Raw genomic sequence first — 18,476 nt, 5'->3', positions numbered from 1 at the left:
ATGGGTCGGGTAGCCCGACCTCTGGACCCCTTCAGCCACTCACCGGGGACTGCAGCTTTCGCCTGAGGGGGGGGGAGTGCATGGACATGCTTATACGGACTGATCCTGTTGTAACAGTGGGCTGGACAGAGGTGGGTAACTTGTGCCTACGTTCCGGTGCTGGTGGGAAATGTGTAGGTTGCTCAGCCCTGGTGGATACAGGGTCCACTGCCACATTAGTAAGACCTGGCGTTGTTCGGCGGGGACCGTCTTAGAACAGACTTCTGTAAAATTACAAACAGTTACTGGAGAGACAGCCTCCATGAGGGGTAGGGGGACTTTTGTCTTCAAATTGGGGAATTTAGCAGTGACTTTTATGGCATGGGTGGCAGAGGTGCGTGACCCATGTATCCTTGGCCTCGATTTTCTAAAATTCACGGGGTGTGCATTAAACCTGGGCTCCGGAGCGCTGATTCTACCTGGTGGACAATGTGTTCAGCTGACATCCCCTCCCAGCAAGTACCACAAATTGTGCCCACCTACGGGCTTAACAGCACATCCTGAAGCTACTGGTCCCCAGGTGCAAACGACACAGTCTAGTCCGCCCATGTCGCTCGGGGGCCATGCTGTCTCGCCTCTATCTGAACAGACAGGGGACCTAGAGGATCGAACAGAGGCAATCAGGGATATTTGGAGAAAAAACTGTGCAGGTCTTGATGACCAACAACAAACTAACCTGTGGCAACTGCTGTGGGACTTCAAAGACATTTTTGCTCTCAGCGATGATGAGGTGGGTCTCACGATCTAGTACAGCACCACATTGACACTGGCGGTAGCGGCCCATCAAAGTGCGCCCCGCCGCCTACCCATGGTACAACAGGAGGCTGCGGATCAGGAGGTCCGTGCCATGCTCAAGTCGGGCATCATCGAGCCCTCGGACAGTCCATGGTCGTCAGCCGTTGTCATGGTCCCCAAGAAAAAGAGTTCAAGATGGAGATTTTGTGTGGACTATAGACCGCTGAACAAGGTGACAAGGAAGGACTGCTACCCCATCCCGCGGGTAGATGAGACACTGGACCTGGTGTCTGGGTCCTCATGGTTCTCATCACTTGACCTACGGGTGGGTATTGGCAGGTCCCCTCTCCCTCAGTCGAGACCTAAGACTGCGTTCAGCATTGGCAGGGGCACTGGCAGTTTAAAGTTCTCAGCTTTGGACTATGCAATGCCCCAGGGACATTTGAGAGACTTATGGACAATGTACTGGCTGGTGTCCCTCGCCAAGAGTGCCTAGTGTACCTAGATGATGTCCTCGCTCATGGAAAATCCTTCCAGGCTGCGCTAGATTCCCTGAGGCAGGTGCTGGGGAGAATAGCTGGGGCAGGGCTTAAACTGCATCCTGAAAAATGCCATTTTATGAAAAGGGAAGTGGAGTTTCTAGGCCATAGAGTGAGCAGTGAGGGCATTAGCACACTTGAAGAGAAAGGCTGTGCTATTAGAGACTGGCCGACCCCTAATAACCAGAGACAGCTCAAAAGTTTCTTAGGACTAGCCTCTTACTATCGGAGGTTTGTAAAGGGGTTTTCCTGCATCGGCGCACCTCTTTTCCGCCTGCTTCAGAGAAATCAGCCATTCACATGGTCTGCTGACTGCCAGGAGGCATTTAGCACTCTGCAACAGGCCCTCACAAATGCCCCAGTCCTCACCCCAGACCCAGCTTTACCTTTTCTGTTGGATACAGATGCCAGCAACGTTGGCATGGGCGCTGTGCTGTCCCAAACAGGGCCTGAAGGAGAACGAGTGGTGGCGTACTTCAGCCGCATCCTCAATAAGAGTGAGCGGCGTTACTGCGTGACGAGGCGTGAGCTGCTAGCCGTTGTGACGGCTGCTCGACACTTCAGGTATTACTTGTGTGGCGTGCCCTTCACCGTCAGAACGGATCATGCTGCACTCCAATGGCTGATGTCTTTCTGTGAACCAGAGGGCCAGGTAGCGCACTGGCTTGAGGAGCTACAGTCTTTCCACTTCACTGTGGTGCACAGGCCTGGGGCTCAGCACGCTAATGCGGATGCCTTGTCCAGGCGCCCATGTGCTGTGGATGGCTGTAGCTACTGCGACAGAAAGGACGCCAGAGAGAGAGAGCTACTGGGCGAGGAGACTGCTGCTGAGCCGACATGCCAGGGCGCTGCAGGTGGTGGATGCTGCTGAGTGGGCCGCCCATCAGGAGGAGGATGGAGACCTGAGGCCAGTGCGTCAGTGGGTCCTCAGCGGGCACAGACCACCCTGGGAGGCTGTGTCAGGACTGTCGGTGGCCACAAAGAGTCTGTGGAGTAAATTCAATGTGCTACGCCTGTCTGATGGGGTGCTGCAGCGTGTGTGGAAGGAGCCAGCCACTGGAGAGGAGAGGTGGCAAGTTGTGGTGCCAAAAGACCTCAGAGAAGCTGTGCTGGGGGCCTGCCATGGATGTTCTGGTTCTGGTCACTTCGGGAGCTCTAAAACTCTCCATCGGCTACGCCAGGGGTTCTATTGGGGTCAGCACCGTCGGGATGTTGAAGATTTTTGTCGACGCTGTGATGCATGTGCAGCACACAAAGGACCCCTGGACCAATCCCATGCCCCCCTTCAACAACAAACATCAGGGGCACCGATGGAGAGGGTAGGTGTGGACATAATGGGCCCATTTCCTGAATCAGACAGAGGAAACAAATATGTGCTGTGTGCGATGGACTACTTTACGAAATGGCCGGAAGCCTATGCTCTACCGGACCAGGAGGCTGAAACAGTGGCAGAGGCACTGATAGAGGGCATGTTCAGCAGGTTCGGAACAGCAGAGGTCATCCACAGCGACCAGGGTCGCAATTTTGAATCCAAAGTTTTTGCTGCCCTGTGTGAGCGTTTAGGCATGCAGAAAACACGCACAACACCATTGCATCCACAAAGTGATGGCCTAGTAGAGCGGTTCAATTTAACTATGCAACAGCAGCTAGCCATGCTCACAGCAGACCACCAGCGCGACTGGGACAGACACATCCCGTTTGTTCTAATGGCATATCGCTCCGCTGTCCAAAGCTCCACCAACTGCACCCCTGCTCTACTAATGCTAGCCAGAGAGATTCGGACGCCTGCAGAGCTGGCATTTGGTAGGCCACCGGACGCTGAACATCCACGGGGCGGTATGCTCGAAACTTCAGGATCGCTAGAAAAGGCCCATGCCTTTGCCAGGGACCAGCTGGAGAAGGCCGCATGAGACAAAACGGAACTATGATGTGAGGAGTAAGGGCAGAGACTTCCAGGCCGGGGAGTTGGTCTGGGTTTATACTCCTAAACGGAAAAAGGGACGGTGCCCCAAACTGGACTGCCACTGGGATGGCCCTTGTAGGGTCATCGAGCGTGTGGGTGAGGTGGTCTATAGGGTACAGGTTCCCCCTAGGGGTAGGAGAGTAGTTCTTCACCGAGACAGATTAGCACCATACAGAGGGAATGCTGTCCCATCGTTTGAGCTGGGGCCTAATTCACGGACAAATCCCGGGCCCTCTGCAGATTCAAATATCTCGGCCTCCCCTTCCCTGATGTCCCCCAGCCTTACAGTGCCTGACACCCATTCGGCGTTCTCCGCTCAACCCCCTGTATCACCGCAAGGCAGACTGGGACCAGTCCCAAGCAGGCCGCAGAGACAGCAGCGGAGACCGCCACGGTTCAATGACTTTTGCATGACCCCTCGAGGGCGAGGGGCTTCATAAAGGGGGGAGCAGTGTGATAACCTGCGAGTTGTGTGTGATAATTGTGTTCTGTTACTGGTCAGTTCTTAAATTGTTGTGTGCCTTTTAGGGGATTTGGGGGGTGGAGTTTAGGAGTGTGCGTATGGTGTGGTGTGGGTTCGAGAGAGTTGGTTGTGAATGCCTTGTTGCATGCGTGAGTTGTGGCTAAAACAGCAACTCGCTTGGTTATACAGAGTTTACTTGACTTCAATAAAGTACGGGAAGTTTCCCTCGAATGTGACAAGAGTGTCCGGAGTATCACAATATGTTCTTTTATTTATTCTTATTAATCTATTCATTATTTTCCTTATCTACCTGGATAAATTATATTTTAATATTACCTATATACATCTCTCTCTTTCTCTCTCTCTCTCTTTTCTTAATAAATTCTATATTTTCTTACACCTTGAAACCCGATATATTATCCAATTTATTTGTTTATAATTCAATTAAATTGAAAGACCCTGTAAATTCCTCCCTCTCTGAAAAAACTACACAGGAGGGTTACATTAGCACAATTAACCACACAACAACTCCTTGGCATTTTGAGTTAAAGGTCTGTAAATACGGAAATAAGGTTCGCAAATACTGAAATAACGTTCGTCTTTCTTGTTAGTAGCTCTGCTTTCTGCCCCCTGGTTGCGTACGCATATGTTCGTGACGTTGCATAGAAATCCATGTATTGCAATTTAATACCATTGTTAGCTGTGTTTATATTGTCATCATGCCATATCAGTGTAAAATTAAATAATACTAATAAAAAAAACGTTTGCATTCCCAAAAGTATTAGCAGGGAGTCCCAAAAGTATATTTTTTTAAAGTCCTTGTATATCGCTCTAGAGGCATTTCTTAGTAAAAGTTGGGAACAGGACTTTTCATCATAATTACTAAAAATATATAAGTGTATGTGCACTATGTACAGTATAAAGATCACTAGAATATCGCTATGTTTAAGTGTAATTACAGTATGTACATTTCTAAATATCGAATATATAAAATCGAGCGCTTTGGATTGTACTAAGTACATGTTAAATGCGCTTTATAAATAAAAAATGACTTGATTTGACCTGACTTGACTAAATATAAATAGAATACTATGGGTGGGATAGGGGCAAAATGTTCGCCTCCTTGTTGTCCCTGTGAAGGTTGCCATCGACATGGACACCTCAACAGGCAAGGAGGCACCGGGGGGGTGGGGGGGTTGATGGAGGGGTGTGAGGAACCAGTGATGTTTTGAGCAGTTTTCACCATCCTCTGCCGTGCTTTCCGGTCGGAGGCAGATCAGTTGCCATACCATACTGTGACACAGTTGGTGAGGATGCTCTCTCTATGGTGCAGCGGTAGAGGTTTATAAGTTCACCAGGATCTGAGGAAAGAGGTTGTGTTCTTTAGTCTCCTCAGGAAGAAGAGATGCTGGTGAGCCTTCTTGATCAAGGTAGAGGTATTGAGGGTCCAAGAGAGGTCCACAGAGATGTGGACACCCAGAAACATGAACTGGTGACATGCTCCACCTCAGTCCTGTTGATTAGGATGGTGCTTTTTGTGCTAGATTTTGACTTCCTGATGTCCACAATGAGGTCTTTGGTCCTCTTGGTGTTGAGAGCCAGGTTGTTGTCAGTGCTCCGCGATGTTAGGTGCTGGACCTCCTCCCTGCAGGCTGTCTCATCATTGTTGCTGATGAGAGCAATCACCGTAGTGTTGTCTGCAAACTTGACAATGGTGTTAGAGCCATGTACAGGTATGCAGTTGTAGGTGAAGAGGGAGTAAAGGAGGGCTTAGCACACGCCGGTGTTCAGGGTGAGGGTTGAGTGGGTGAGGTTATCTAATCTAACAGATTGCGGTCTGTTGGTTAGGAAGTCCAGAATCTAGTTTGAGAGGGAGGTATTGATGCACAGTTCACTGAGTTTGGTGATCACTTTGGAGGGGATAATGGTGTTGAATACTGAACTGAAGTCAATGAACAGCATTCTCACATAGGTGTTGCTATTGTCAAGGAGGGACAGGGCGGAGTGAATTGCCATAAAGATGGCATCCTCTGTGCTCTTGTTCTGCCAAATTCTCTTGAAGCACTATACTGCAAACAAATTCGATCTCTGGGTACAAATAAAGTAACTTGAACTTGCACTAGTTATAAAGTTATTCATCTAGCTTAATTTACAGGACATTCAATCATTTTACTAACACAAAGGTTATAAATAAATATGGGTAACACTTTATGGTAAAGGTACATGAATTACCATGAATTCATGCATGAATTAATTCATGATTTATGCATTACTTCATTCCTTTATATCCTATGAATCATCAGGAATTGACATGAATTCATATACTCTCATTCATGATGACCTCATGTATGAGCAACACATCAACTAAAGCATTAGGTGTGATGGGTATATAATTATGATTTCTTAAGCATGATCATCATGATTACATGAATTGTAGGTTAATTGCTCATGCATTCATCATGTCTGTGGCCCTTCAACTAAAGTAGTGAATAATGACATGTGTTTAGAGAACTCCAAAGTTATGTTCAAATCAGAATTTGAGCAGTGATGACCACATTTTTGGCAGAAAAATAAATAGTCATGATCATGCTTAATACATCATAATTCATAATGATGTGTCCACCGTACCTAATACTTTAGTAATGTGTCACAAATGACAAACAATGAACTCAGCAAATTCCTGATGATTAATTAGATATTAATGAATGAAGTAATACATAAATCATGAATTAATTCATGCATGAATTCATGATAATTCATGTACTCTTACCGTAAAGTGTTACCGAAATGGGTAAAGGCCTATTATATGTAACTTACTCCGAGACTACATACATTACCAACCTAATTTGCTTCAATTATGTAAAATGTAATATAAATCAGGTTTTATGGCCAAGTATACTTGCGTATACAAGGAATTTGGTCTCTGCATTTATCCCATCCGTGAATTAGTGAACACACAGGACTCACATTGACCTGGAGCAGTGAGCTGCCTTGCTACAGTGATGCTCGGGGAGCAGTGAGGGGTTAGGTGCCTTGCTCAAGGGCTCACTTCAGCCGTGGATGTGGGCATGGGAGAGTAGTGCTCAACCTCTCCACCACCCACATTTTTCCTACTGGTCGGGGATGGAACCGGCAACCCTTTGGTTTCAAGCCCGAAGCCCTAACCAGTAGGCCACAATGTTAAACTTTACATTTCATCACTACACATCTTTCTTGACCCTCAAAAAACATAAGTCTCATTCATCAAATACCGTGTGCTTGCTCAGTTACAACATTTTAACCATTACATTTTTCAAAGTTTTTTTCAGGTATTTAGCATAGGCATAATACTAGATATTGTTTCTTTTTTTCCCACAGCCTGTATCCTTGATCTATTGGCCTGGGAAGATTTCTGTGAACAATATGAATTAATTTACATGGTATAATGACATCCGTCCAAAGAAAGTGCCCAAAATCGCCATTTTGGCAACCAAGCACACTGCCCCCACCTACACACTACACACACACACACACAGTCACTGCTCCACTCCCCTCCCGCCCACACACACATCTTCACTGTCATCACTCACATACATCATACATACAGTACTCTGCTTGCAATAGTAAGTCCCTGCCCCTACATACACAGCACATTATTTCATCAGGAAGCTTCTCAACACACATCCCCAACATACTTTTACAGCACACTGCCCCCCAATACACAGCACATTGTCTCAAGAGGAAGCTTCCCCAACACACATATTGCACACTGCCCTCTCCCCACATACACAGCACACTATCCCATCCCCCCTGTTAGCCCCTTGAGCCGTGGATCTGCCCAAGGCAAGGTTTCTTCCTTGGTAAGGGAGTTTTTCCTTGCCCCTGTTGCTCTTGGGTGCTCCTTGTTGGTGCCCCCCACCCAATCCCAATCCTCCCCACCTTTTTTTATGCAGCCCTTTGCCACTTAATCTACTAAACCCCTCTTCTACTGCACTCTTTACCCCATTAATGCACAAATAGGCTGACACCAGACATAATTTCACTGCATTTCTTACTTCCAGTAACTATACGCATGTGACAATAAACTTCCTTGTATCCTTGTATCCTTGTATCCATTTTATTTATGCTAATTAGATGGTCATAAACTGAAAATTCAGCTTGAGAACAGGGCTAGTTGGATTCAGCACACCTTAATTATGTTAAAAAGTCATGTTCCCAACTTTTACTAAAAAAATGCCTCTAGGAAGCATATATCTCAAAAATATCACCTGTCTAGTCTCCATTCAACCTCAGAGCGACGCGAAATTTCGGTGTGTGGAAACTCAAAACATTTGATTCCCTAGTTGGCCCAACTCTCGGCTCTGGTTCAATCTCTTGTCCGCGCACCCCTTGTGGTCGGTGAAGGCATTGCTAGTGGCCGCCCGAACGTATTGGCACAATGCAATTTCATTGTGAAATCATTTAATTGTTTTTATTTTGTTCACACACTATAGTGGTCTTCAGGTTGCTTCTTGTCAGAATTTTGTATCACAGGTCACAATCAGTCAAACCCTCCTGTTTTTGTGCTTGTTTCGCTTTCATAGAGAAGCTTTTATTTTTTTATTTTAAGGTAACATTTACCCGGAACTGATAAAACACTGGCCTTGAGCTGGTTGACGTTTAGCAGCTAACGTTATTGCATTTGATGTTGTCGTGTAGAGCTGCTACCAACCTCTGATTTTTTGAAAATATGGATGTTAGCGGTTCAGTTAGAAGTTATGTTCTTAGCAATGTTGCTGAAGTTGTCGAAAGGATCCTGAGCTTTGTTCCAACCAAATCACTTCTTCGGATGGCGAGGTAATGACAGTTTGGCAAACCTAAGGGAATTATGTTTTTCTAACGTCGTATAACGCTAACGTACATTCTCTGACAATGCACAATAGTTTGCAAATCGCCAGGGTGGTTGGTGGACAGTGTCATCATTTTCAACAAACTGGGTGTAATTTATAGGCCTACTGCACACTTTTGCAGCTGTCTTCCTTAGAATTAGTCAGATTCGATACATCGCTGGCTAGATGGCGTGGCTAACATTTACAATATTTTGAATTAGTAGTAGCTGCTAGTCCAGCAGCATGAGAGAGAAAGCCTTTAATTCCTATGGCCTGTTGGGGGGGAGGGGGGGGGCTGAGCATGGAACTGGGGGCGATCGTAGTGTACATTCACGGACAACCTTACAGTCAGGCGGTAAAATAAATAGACAATCCGTTGTAAGGGTGAATCTCAAACATCTCTTTGCTGCGTCCTCTGTCCTCCATCTCGTACCCCGGAAATCGTTCAAAGCTCGAGTGGAGTCGCCCTGAAGCGCAACTTAATTTCATTGGATAACACAGCGGTCTGCCTGCTGTCCTGCTGCAAATATGCATTCGAACATGACGTGAAATATCCGTAGTCGAACTATAAATAAACTATTCGGTTTTTAGTGCCGGGTGTAGCGCATTTTTACAGTCTATGATTAGTTTGTTTTTTATTGTATTGTTTGCCATCTCATAGCGGGTGCTCTAAACGTATTCGTTGGCCCATGACCAAATCAAGCCAATAATAGCCAGTAGTCACAATAATGACTGGAGCCAGAGCCCTCAATAGCCACCCTGTTTGAAAATAATATTGAAGATATTCAATATTATTGAAGATAACGCACAGAAAGGTCAGCCTGAGCGGACAATTACGTCCCCAACTCATCTAAAATGTGGTGTCTTTACTTTGAGTTGTACACCGCAGATGGTAAAGTAACGGTTAAAGAGAATGTTGTCTGCGGTCTCAGCAAAAAACAGTTTAGCCTACTTACGCATCCACGACATCCAATCTTCGCGCTCACCTGTGGAGTTACCATCCAAATGAGGCAGCGGTGTCAGAGGCACAGTAGACGGCCAGAGCATCGCCAGGCGTCCAACATCTTATGATTGCATACATTCCGTAAATCCTAAATTATGTCCAGGGTCTGCTATTTACTTAGGCTGCAAAGCACAGGCACTATTTATTTGAGGTAGGCTTATTCGAGGCAGACCTTTATTTCTTACATTGTAATGCTATTGTGAGACATGCTTTTGTTTGGAGCGGCATACCAGGCTATCAAACGCAGACGATTTTCGGTTTTGGTATGAGATTTAATTTACTTTTTGACTTTTATTATATAGTTAAATGTTGAGACTGATGGGCATTTAAATCTAGAGGGTATTTGATGATCACTGTAAAGTTTCGTGTAGTTGAAAAAGTGTTGGAATTTCCAGCTGTTTATTATGCAGACAAGGCCTTTCCTTCATTCATTGAACGTATGCTGTGCTCTAATGGAAACCTTATTGCATAGCTTTAAGTAGCCTAAATTGATTTTTTTTTTATTATGCATGGTTTACTTTTTATTAAATTCGTAGGCTGGAATGCCTCGCGGCAATAATTGTGTTTAAATGTAGTAGCCTAGTGCTTCAGCCTCTGGCAAGCTCCAAAGGGGGCGGCTATACACCAATCCGCCGCTAACTTTATGGGCGCTGCCATCTTGCCTGCCGCCATTACTGCGTGCCTACGGAGTGTAACGGTGTGACACTTGCCAGTGCCTTCTAATGGCTTTTCAATGAAAGCATCCTGTCAGAGAATATCAAATAGGAGATCCTGCTCATGAAAAAATGTCAGGTGAAAGGGAACATTGGGTAGATGTCAGGCAGTGGCCAAAACTTACCAATGAAGGTAATTTATTGACAACATAATGTATTAAGACGTGTATTAATTAATGACAACAATAAGCCGAATGCTATCATTAGTAGCTGTGTTGCTAATATCACAAGCTTCAGAAGTTGCAAATAACTATTAGCCACGACCACTTGTAGCAGTAAAATACATGTTCTTACAGGTATTCAGGATTAGTTTATTAATCGTATGTATTTCATCCACTTTTAACGCACATCTTGGTCCTCCACTCGACAAGGAACTCTGTGTAATCCGTAAGCCTGTAAACATGGGCACTCAATGTGCAACAAAGGTTTGTGAATTTCACAAACGGTTTAATTCTAGAAGATTTCTCATCTACAGCTAACGTCTGCTACAGCCGCCTACAGGACAAACACATTACTTCGCTACTTCCTTAGCAGCAAGGCAACGCAATAATGGCGGCGCTGCTTTACTTCCGTGTTTCGCCGGATTTGTGTATAGGTTGAGAGCTGTTGGAGACCCATGGTGCAACGAGACAAAGTCTTTATGCCGCTGTTGTGTAATTTATTGTCTTTAATCATGTTTAGGCTATGTTTGTTGGGGACAAACAACAACGAAAGAAGATCAATAGAATTTTCTTTATTTGTCATATGATTGATAAACAACCATAATATGCACGTCTTCTTATAGGCTCCTCAAGAAATACGCACTGAATAACGTTTGGTTGTAGCCGCCGGATAGGTACCAGCCCACCAACATGTACGCGCATGAGAGCTCGTGCCCAACACGGATTTTCGTGCATGGAGCTGGTTCCAAATGCTCCATGCAGCGCCATATTTGAAAATGGCGTATGCTAACATGCCGAAGCTAATCTGCACGCTCTTGACCCCCTGGTCGTAGTTCATTTCTATGGGCGCGAAATGGGGATTGAATCCTGTCTGCATAAAGAGGCGTGTCGATGACGTATTGATTTTAGCGCGTGAAAGCAACTGGCCAACAGCAGCTGCATAAATAACCGGCGCACACCTGATATAAGGTCGATTTTCTCCAGACTGGAATGCTCAAAAATGCTAAAAATTTACCTGAAATGTTCAGAAGGGTTTGAGGATCATGAAAATGTGCCCTAAATTCACATTCCTAACTCTATAGAACCAAGACCTTAGCATATGTGGTGAAATTCTGAGCTATGCCCATAGACTTCAATGAAGCAGTCGCTGCCTCTGCTCTGCATAAAGGGGGATTTTGACCCCCCCTCGTGCGATCCGGGTTCCCGGAAGTGGCTCCTGATGAAATATCTTGCTCCGCCTTAACAATCTTTGGCCCATCTACGGAGAGCCTTGGCACTTCCTATTAAGCCTCATTGTATCAACATTGGTTGCAGTTCCATTAGAATTCCACTGGGGGTGATCGCGGGCGAGTGCAGGTTGAATGGGGGTCTATGGAGCTAGATGGCTAAATGTATCTCTTTCACCTGCTTGTCGTGGAAGAATCGTAGATTTTATTGTAGTTTATGCAAGTTCAATATAGATTTTAGATCTAAAGTTGAATGAACGAGTACTTATGTCCTTTTCATTTCTTACAGGTTGGGTCGTTGTTGCCCATATCACGCTAGCATTGTGCTAATGAATGACGTCATTGACATATTTGAAAAGACTTACATTGACTTCAAAAAAATATAACAATCAACAGTGTGTATTTTCTTAGCCTCTCCTAGCGAATGCAACATTCAAATTACTACTAAAAAAATTATATCCAGAGAAAAGTGGATATTGAGGGGTAAAGCTCCATAGACCTCAATGCATTCTGCACTCGCCTGCGAGCGCCCTCAAGTGGAATCTGAGGAGGAACTGCAACCAGTCAAGAAACCGGAAGTAACCAGACAGTGCCAATTCTCTTCCTATTAGACATTCTCTGGTTAAGTCAAAGATCCTTGATTACTAGCCAGATAGAGCAACGTAAGTCGTTACCAGAGCCCGTTTACAGAAAGCCGGATCAGAGCCGGGGGGCCTCAGCAAGTTGGAAGGGAAAATAAAAGCAACAAATAAATACATCTGAAAAAATGTAAATATACCTATTACTATGAGGGTTGTTATACAATTCCATTATAATACAGTAATGTGACGCATATCTGAACATTATATTTCCCATGATAATGACTGGGAATGAGTGATAGCTCTCATATAGCAGAAAGCCCCAAATACAATTTTTACACACTGTACATTATGCTCCATTGCGAAGTGCTTGTGGCTAAAATAATGATTAGGATTAGCTTAATGTATTTTTACATTTGCCGTAGTATTGTCGATGGGTTTATTAACACATCAGAACCTAGTGGTATTTGGGGGGCCTTGTCGTGGAAAAGTTTGCGAACCCCTGCTTTAGGACATGATATGAATAATTTAATTAGTTATGTGAACCGAGCTAACGCTAGCTTAAAACGCTATACAAGTGGATGGGAGTAGCTATGGCAATACAGCTATGCGCTAACAAGTTACTAGTAGTTGCAGGACTTTGCTTAAAGCCCTCCTGTGTAACGTTTTCAGTTGTTTGTTAACTAAATCAACATTTACCATTCATAAATGTGGCCTCATTCATGTTTAATTATGACCACCACCAATTCGAAGCATACCTATTGGCTTAGAAATCCTCATTTAAATCTACATAGCACAGGGCTTAATTAGCCATGTACATGCGCCATGTTAAAATACCGGTGGCCAGCAAGGGACATAACATGCTAATACAGCTCAGTCTTTACGCCTGGATGCATAGAAAAACATTAGCTTGATTCATCTGCAGAATTTCCCTACATTTAGCAATGTAAGTTACGAGCCCATTTTCTACAAGTCATATCTTCCTAACAGTCCGACATTGACATTGTATTTTCCAACGAAATAAACAAAGAGAAATAACTTTGTTCATGATCTGTCACCAACTCACTTGATCTCTAGTTTCTAGACCCAGAGACAGTTGACAACCTAACCTAACATAGTTATGCTAGGACTAATAGACCACAAAGTTGCTGAATGTGTTATTTCAGTTTAGTTTGCAACAATATAGTTTAACCAAAGTCCTTAGCTGCAGTAGCCTACTACCTAGCCGTTCCCATTCACTTTCCGTTTACTGTGCTAACGATAGCTAGCTAGCTCGATCCGAAAGAGTTGCATTGGCATTGCACACAAGCAATGGCAATAAAATAGTACACAAAATGTTATGAATATGTTGTTATTGCTTATTCAAGCGTAACTCTCGCCAAAATGCATCCTAGGGTGTTTTTGTCAATGTACCCGAGTCAAACTTTCTTGAATGGGAGTCGTATAGCCTACTATTTTGACTAAGAAGGCTTAACACAACGTGAAACTTTAATCGAAGTATCATCAGTGTCTCTACACATGAACTTGAACATTGAGAACATTGTTAGTGTACACATAGTTTACTAAAAAAAAAGGTTTTGGACAACTCACTCCTTGACTGATGGCAGCGAGCACAAAACCCAAGTGAGTTGTTCAAAACCTTTCTTTTAGTGAACACTGTGTACACGAACAATGTTCTCAATGCTCGAGTTCATGTGTAGAGACACTGATGATACTTCGATCGAAGTTTCATGCTGTGTCGAGCCTTCTTAGTGTTTTAAAAATAGCGATTTTGACGCGATCATGTATCAAAAAATAGTTCCCATTCAAAACTCCACAACACTGACAAGCTTGAAAGTGGCGCTTCAGACCTAATTATGCTTTTAAACGAAGGTTTGACACGTGTACATTCACAAAACACCCTAGGGTGCATTTTGGCGAGAGTTACGCTTTCAGAGAGAAGTTTATGCTTCAACGTGCTAGGACTCCAGAACTAGTGTCAGTTTTGATGTGTGACTGCTCCCGTAGTTCTAAACGAGGCAGCGCTTGAGAGGTTGGTTGCTATATAACTTCTAACCACTAGATGGGAGAATTTCTTACACAGGGGGGCTTTAAACTTAATATACTGTTGCAAATTCACTTGAGTATAAACTATGCACTTTAACTAATGTCAGTAATGTTATTCAGCTAGTTGTCATTTCAAAGAAATTACACATCTCCGTTTAAAAATGTTACCTAAGAGGCTAGCTAGCATGCTAACAACCGGACAGTAACTGGCAGCAGCATGGTCTGATATTAAGTTATTTTATTACAAATCCGAACACTAAAAAATTACACTTAGGCTTGAAACGATCCCAAACACTTACAGATTATGACACAATTTTCCAATAAACCCTCAACAAATCCAGAAAGACATAATGACCAATTTATTGGTAAAATTCCACAAGTCTCCATTGACATTAGTGCAGCAAGGGCTTACTCTGGTCTGCATAAAAGGGGATTCCCCCTTGCAATAATCGAACGCGGAAATTGTTGAACGTTTGCGCCTCTCGCTCCGCTTTAACCCTCTCTGGTTAAGTCATTTAGAGACGAATGACCGCGTCGCAGGAAGTGCATCATAACAAAGGGACGCCAGACCCTCTTGTAACAGCTGTACTCAGTGATACTGCAGACTCGTAAAAGTAGTTAGAAAATAAGGCTTTCCTCATGCTGCTTCCTTATGTTGGAATGTGCAAAAATGTACAAACAATCAAGAGGATGCCTTCTTGTATGTGATTTCTGCAACAGTGATACTGTAAACGTGTTGATAGCCTATTGTTGATTTTTATGCTGTAGCCTAGTGTAAAGCATGTCACAGAAAACACTTAATTGATGTGATATAATGATAACTTGTATCCCTACAATGGGTTATTAAACATCATACTCATTTATTTAGTCAGTCATCATATTCATGTTAATAAATAGGAAGGACACCTAAACGATAGCCATAAACCAAAATTTCGCACAATATCTGCCGTGAGTCCTTATGTGTGAGTCACAAGCTCCTCCCAGCTGACTCTGGCAGATCACATGGACAGTCAGTCGCGATCGATTATTTAATAAATAAATGTGAATTACGAATAATAATAAAAAGCTTCTACCTAATGTGACTTTTTTTCCATGAACTGTAAAAGAAAACACTTTTTTTCCCCGCTGTATTCTCCATAAAGAGTAAAGTAAATTATGTACTTATTTCCGGAATTGACGTCACTTCCTGGACTCGTCTGAGGCTGGTCTAATGGGTCTGAGGTCTCAATAGGCGAGTTCGACTTGCGGCAGATCTGTGCAGATCTGACTTGATGTGATGCATGCTGGGTTGAACACAATGCATACTGGGATGGACGCAATGCTTACTGGTTAGAAATTCTGTCCGACTTCTGTCAGCCGGGAGGGACTTACCCACCGTGACACCATGTCACATGACCTTAAAATATCGCGGAGTCTTAGCCTGCAGACAGATCTTGCAGTTGCCTTCCACAAGCTGCAACAGCTGAAACACCCTCATGACGCCAGTTCAAAGACGGATGGGGCCATTTGGGAGGAATGTCCTCATGACTATTATGACGGGAGGCTCATGCTGCTTCCTTATGTTGGAATGTGCAAAAAATGTACAAAAATCAAGAGGATGCCTTCTTGTATGTGATTTCTGCAACAGTGATACTGCAAACGTGTTGATAGCCTATTGTTGATTTTTTATGCTGTAGCCTAGTGTAAAGCATGTCACAGAAAACACTTAATTGATGTGATATAATGATAACTTGTATCCCTACAATGGGTTATTAAACATCATACTCATTTATTTAGTCAGTCATCATATTCATGTTAATAAATAGGAAGGACACCTAAACGATAGCCATAAACCAAAATTTCGCACAATATCTGCCGTGAGTCCCATGTGTGAGTCACAAGCTCCTCCCAGCTGACTCTGGCAGATCACATGACAGTCAGGTCGATTATTTAATAAATAAATGTGAATTATTAATAATAAAAGCTTCTACCTAATGTGACTTTTTTTCCATGAACTGTAAAAGAAAACACTTTTTTTTCCCCCCGCTGTATTCTCCATAAAGAGTAAAAGTAAATTATGTACTTATTTCGGGCGTCACTTCCTGGACTCGTCTGAGGCTGGTCTAATGGGTCTGAGGTCTCAATAGGCACTTAGGCAGATCTGTGCAGATCTGACTTGATGTGATGCATGCTGGGTTGAACACAATGCATACTGGGATGGGCGCAATGTTACTGGTTAGAAATTCTGTCCGACTTCTGTCAGCGGGGAGGGACTTACCACCGACACCATGTCACATGACCTTAAAAAATATCAGTCTTAGCCTGCAGACAGATCTTGCAGTTGCCTTCCACAAGCTGCACGAGCTGAAACATCCCCTCATGACGTCAGTTCAAAGGCGGATGGGGCCATTTGGGAGGAATGTCCTCATGACTATTATGACCGGGAGGCTCATGCTGCTTCCTTATGTTGGAATATCTTAAAATAAACAGAAATCGAAGGGATACCTTCTTATACATGATTTCTGCAACAATGGTAGGCTAGCCTACTGAAAATGTTTGGATATTCTGTTATTTTCTGCTGTTGGCTAAATAGATAGACACACTTGATATTGAATTTATGTGCTACAATGCAGGCCTGTTAACTGTATGACAACAGTGGTTTATTTAAACTACATCATAAGAATTTATTTCGTCAGTCATCATGCTCATTTTAATGAGTAAGAATGAAAGTTCTGCTGTGTTTATTGCAAACAACATTCCGCGATGTCTCCCGCGAGTCACATCAGGCAGACTGTAGCCTTTCTGTCCGGGATGAGCTGCCCTCTGTTGTAGCTCCTCCCGGCTAGCCTCTGAAGATCACGTTTACGTAGTAAGCCAGACCAAGTCAGACTCAGCCGCCTCGCCTTAGCTTCAGAGCTAAGGCGAGGCTACAGATTAGTGTTAGGTGTCTCTACAGAACTCTCATACCTCTCGTACTTAACAGTAATTGCGCATGACATTAATTAATCCACACACAAGTTTTATGTATTTTTATACCGTGTATTCTCCGTGTAAATTCATGCACCGAACCGTGACACCCGTACCGTTTCGGTTCAATACGAATACATGAACCGTTACACCCCTAGAATGCAATGCAATCAAGCATTTTGGGCGATGTGGAGTCACAAGCTGGCAGCAGATTAAATACTCATGATGGAGAAAAAGACTGTTTTAAAAGGACGTGACCGAAGCTGAGGCAAGCCAGGCTATAGGCCTATAGGCCCGACGGTTATTGTAAAGCAATTTACAAAAGATTAATAAAGGAAAAAACAACTCGAATGAAATCATTCTTGGATCATAGAAGAGGTAGCCTAAATGTCTTGCAATTGTATTCATTTCTATGATTTTGGTAGCACTACTCAAACTAAGCCCACAAGCTAGCAAACATGACAAGCTAAAAGGACATCTCCAGGTAAACGTTTGCCAATGGGTTGCATAGCCTACTCAAATGTCAGTAAACCTAGTAGGCCTTAATTAACTTACTTTCATAGCCTAGGTAGGTTAGCAACACCAGGTTGAGAGATACAAGTAAGCAGATCATTAACGTTAGCCTTCTATCATCAAAAGTAATCAAAACTGCAGAGGAACGAACATGTTATAGGGCAGTCTTTGATGTCTGCAGAAGTATGTGTGGCATCTGGCTCAATATTCTGCGCAAGGGACTGTTGTGGTAGGTGACATTTCACGGGGAAACTACGATGATTGGTCAAATTTGCGAAAAAGTTGCGGTGTTTGGACAAAATTGCGAGGTCGCCCAGAATTCACGGGGATGCTGAATTTGCGTTGCGATCGCAACATCGTGAATTTCTGGAGGGACTGATTGTAACAGAAAGATGAATACGGGTTATGCGGAGCGCCCAGTGTTCGAACCGGAAAACTGGTCTAATCATGAAGATGATATTATCGTGGCTGGTGATTCCGACTGTTACTTCACGTTCACATTAATTTGTCTACTGTGCATCAGAGCTGTGCATCAGCGATTTACGTTTTCGCCACCTACTGGCAGGTAGACCTATTCAGAACATAACAAATAGCCTAGTAGTAATCGGTGCCTTGGTAAGTGACGAAAACAATCGTCTTCGTGAACAGCTGTGCATTAGGCTACTTCGTTTCTTAGCTTTTTAAAAAGAGAGAATACGCTCATC

At 43.8% G+C, this 18,476-nt stretch overlaps 1 protein-coding gene across 1 annotated transcript in view; it reads left to right on the top strand.

Moving 5' to 3' along the window:
- The first annotated feature begins 8,279 nt into the window (after positions 1–8,279).
- The window catches only part of fbxo22 (F-box protein 22), a 74,085-nt gene continuing 63,888 nt past the window's right edge, over positions 8,280–18,476 (top strand). Inside the window, exon 1 of the mRNA XM_048262887.1 lies at positions 8,280–8,554. Within this exon, the coding sequence (XP_048118844.1) occupies positions 8,448–8,554 (107 nt within the window). The 5' untranslated portion in view covers positions 8,280–8,447. The remainder of the gene's footprint in view (positions 8,555–18,476) is intronic.

This window comes from Alosa alosa, chromosome 14, assembly GCF_017589495.1.
Source record: "Alosa alosa isolate M-15738 ecotype Scorff River chromosome 14, AALO_Geno_1.1, whole genome shotgun sequence".
Classification (NCBI taxonomy): Eukaryota; Metazoa; Chordata; class Actinopteri; order Clupeiformes; family Clupeidae; genus Alosa; species Alosa alosa.
This window is presented reverse-complemented; position numbering and strand designations above follow the sequence as displayed.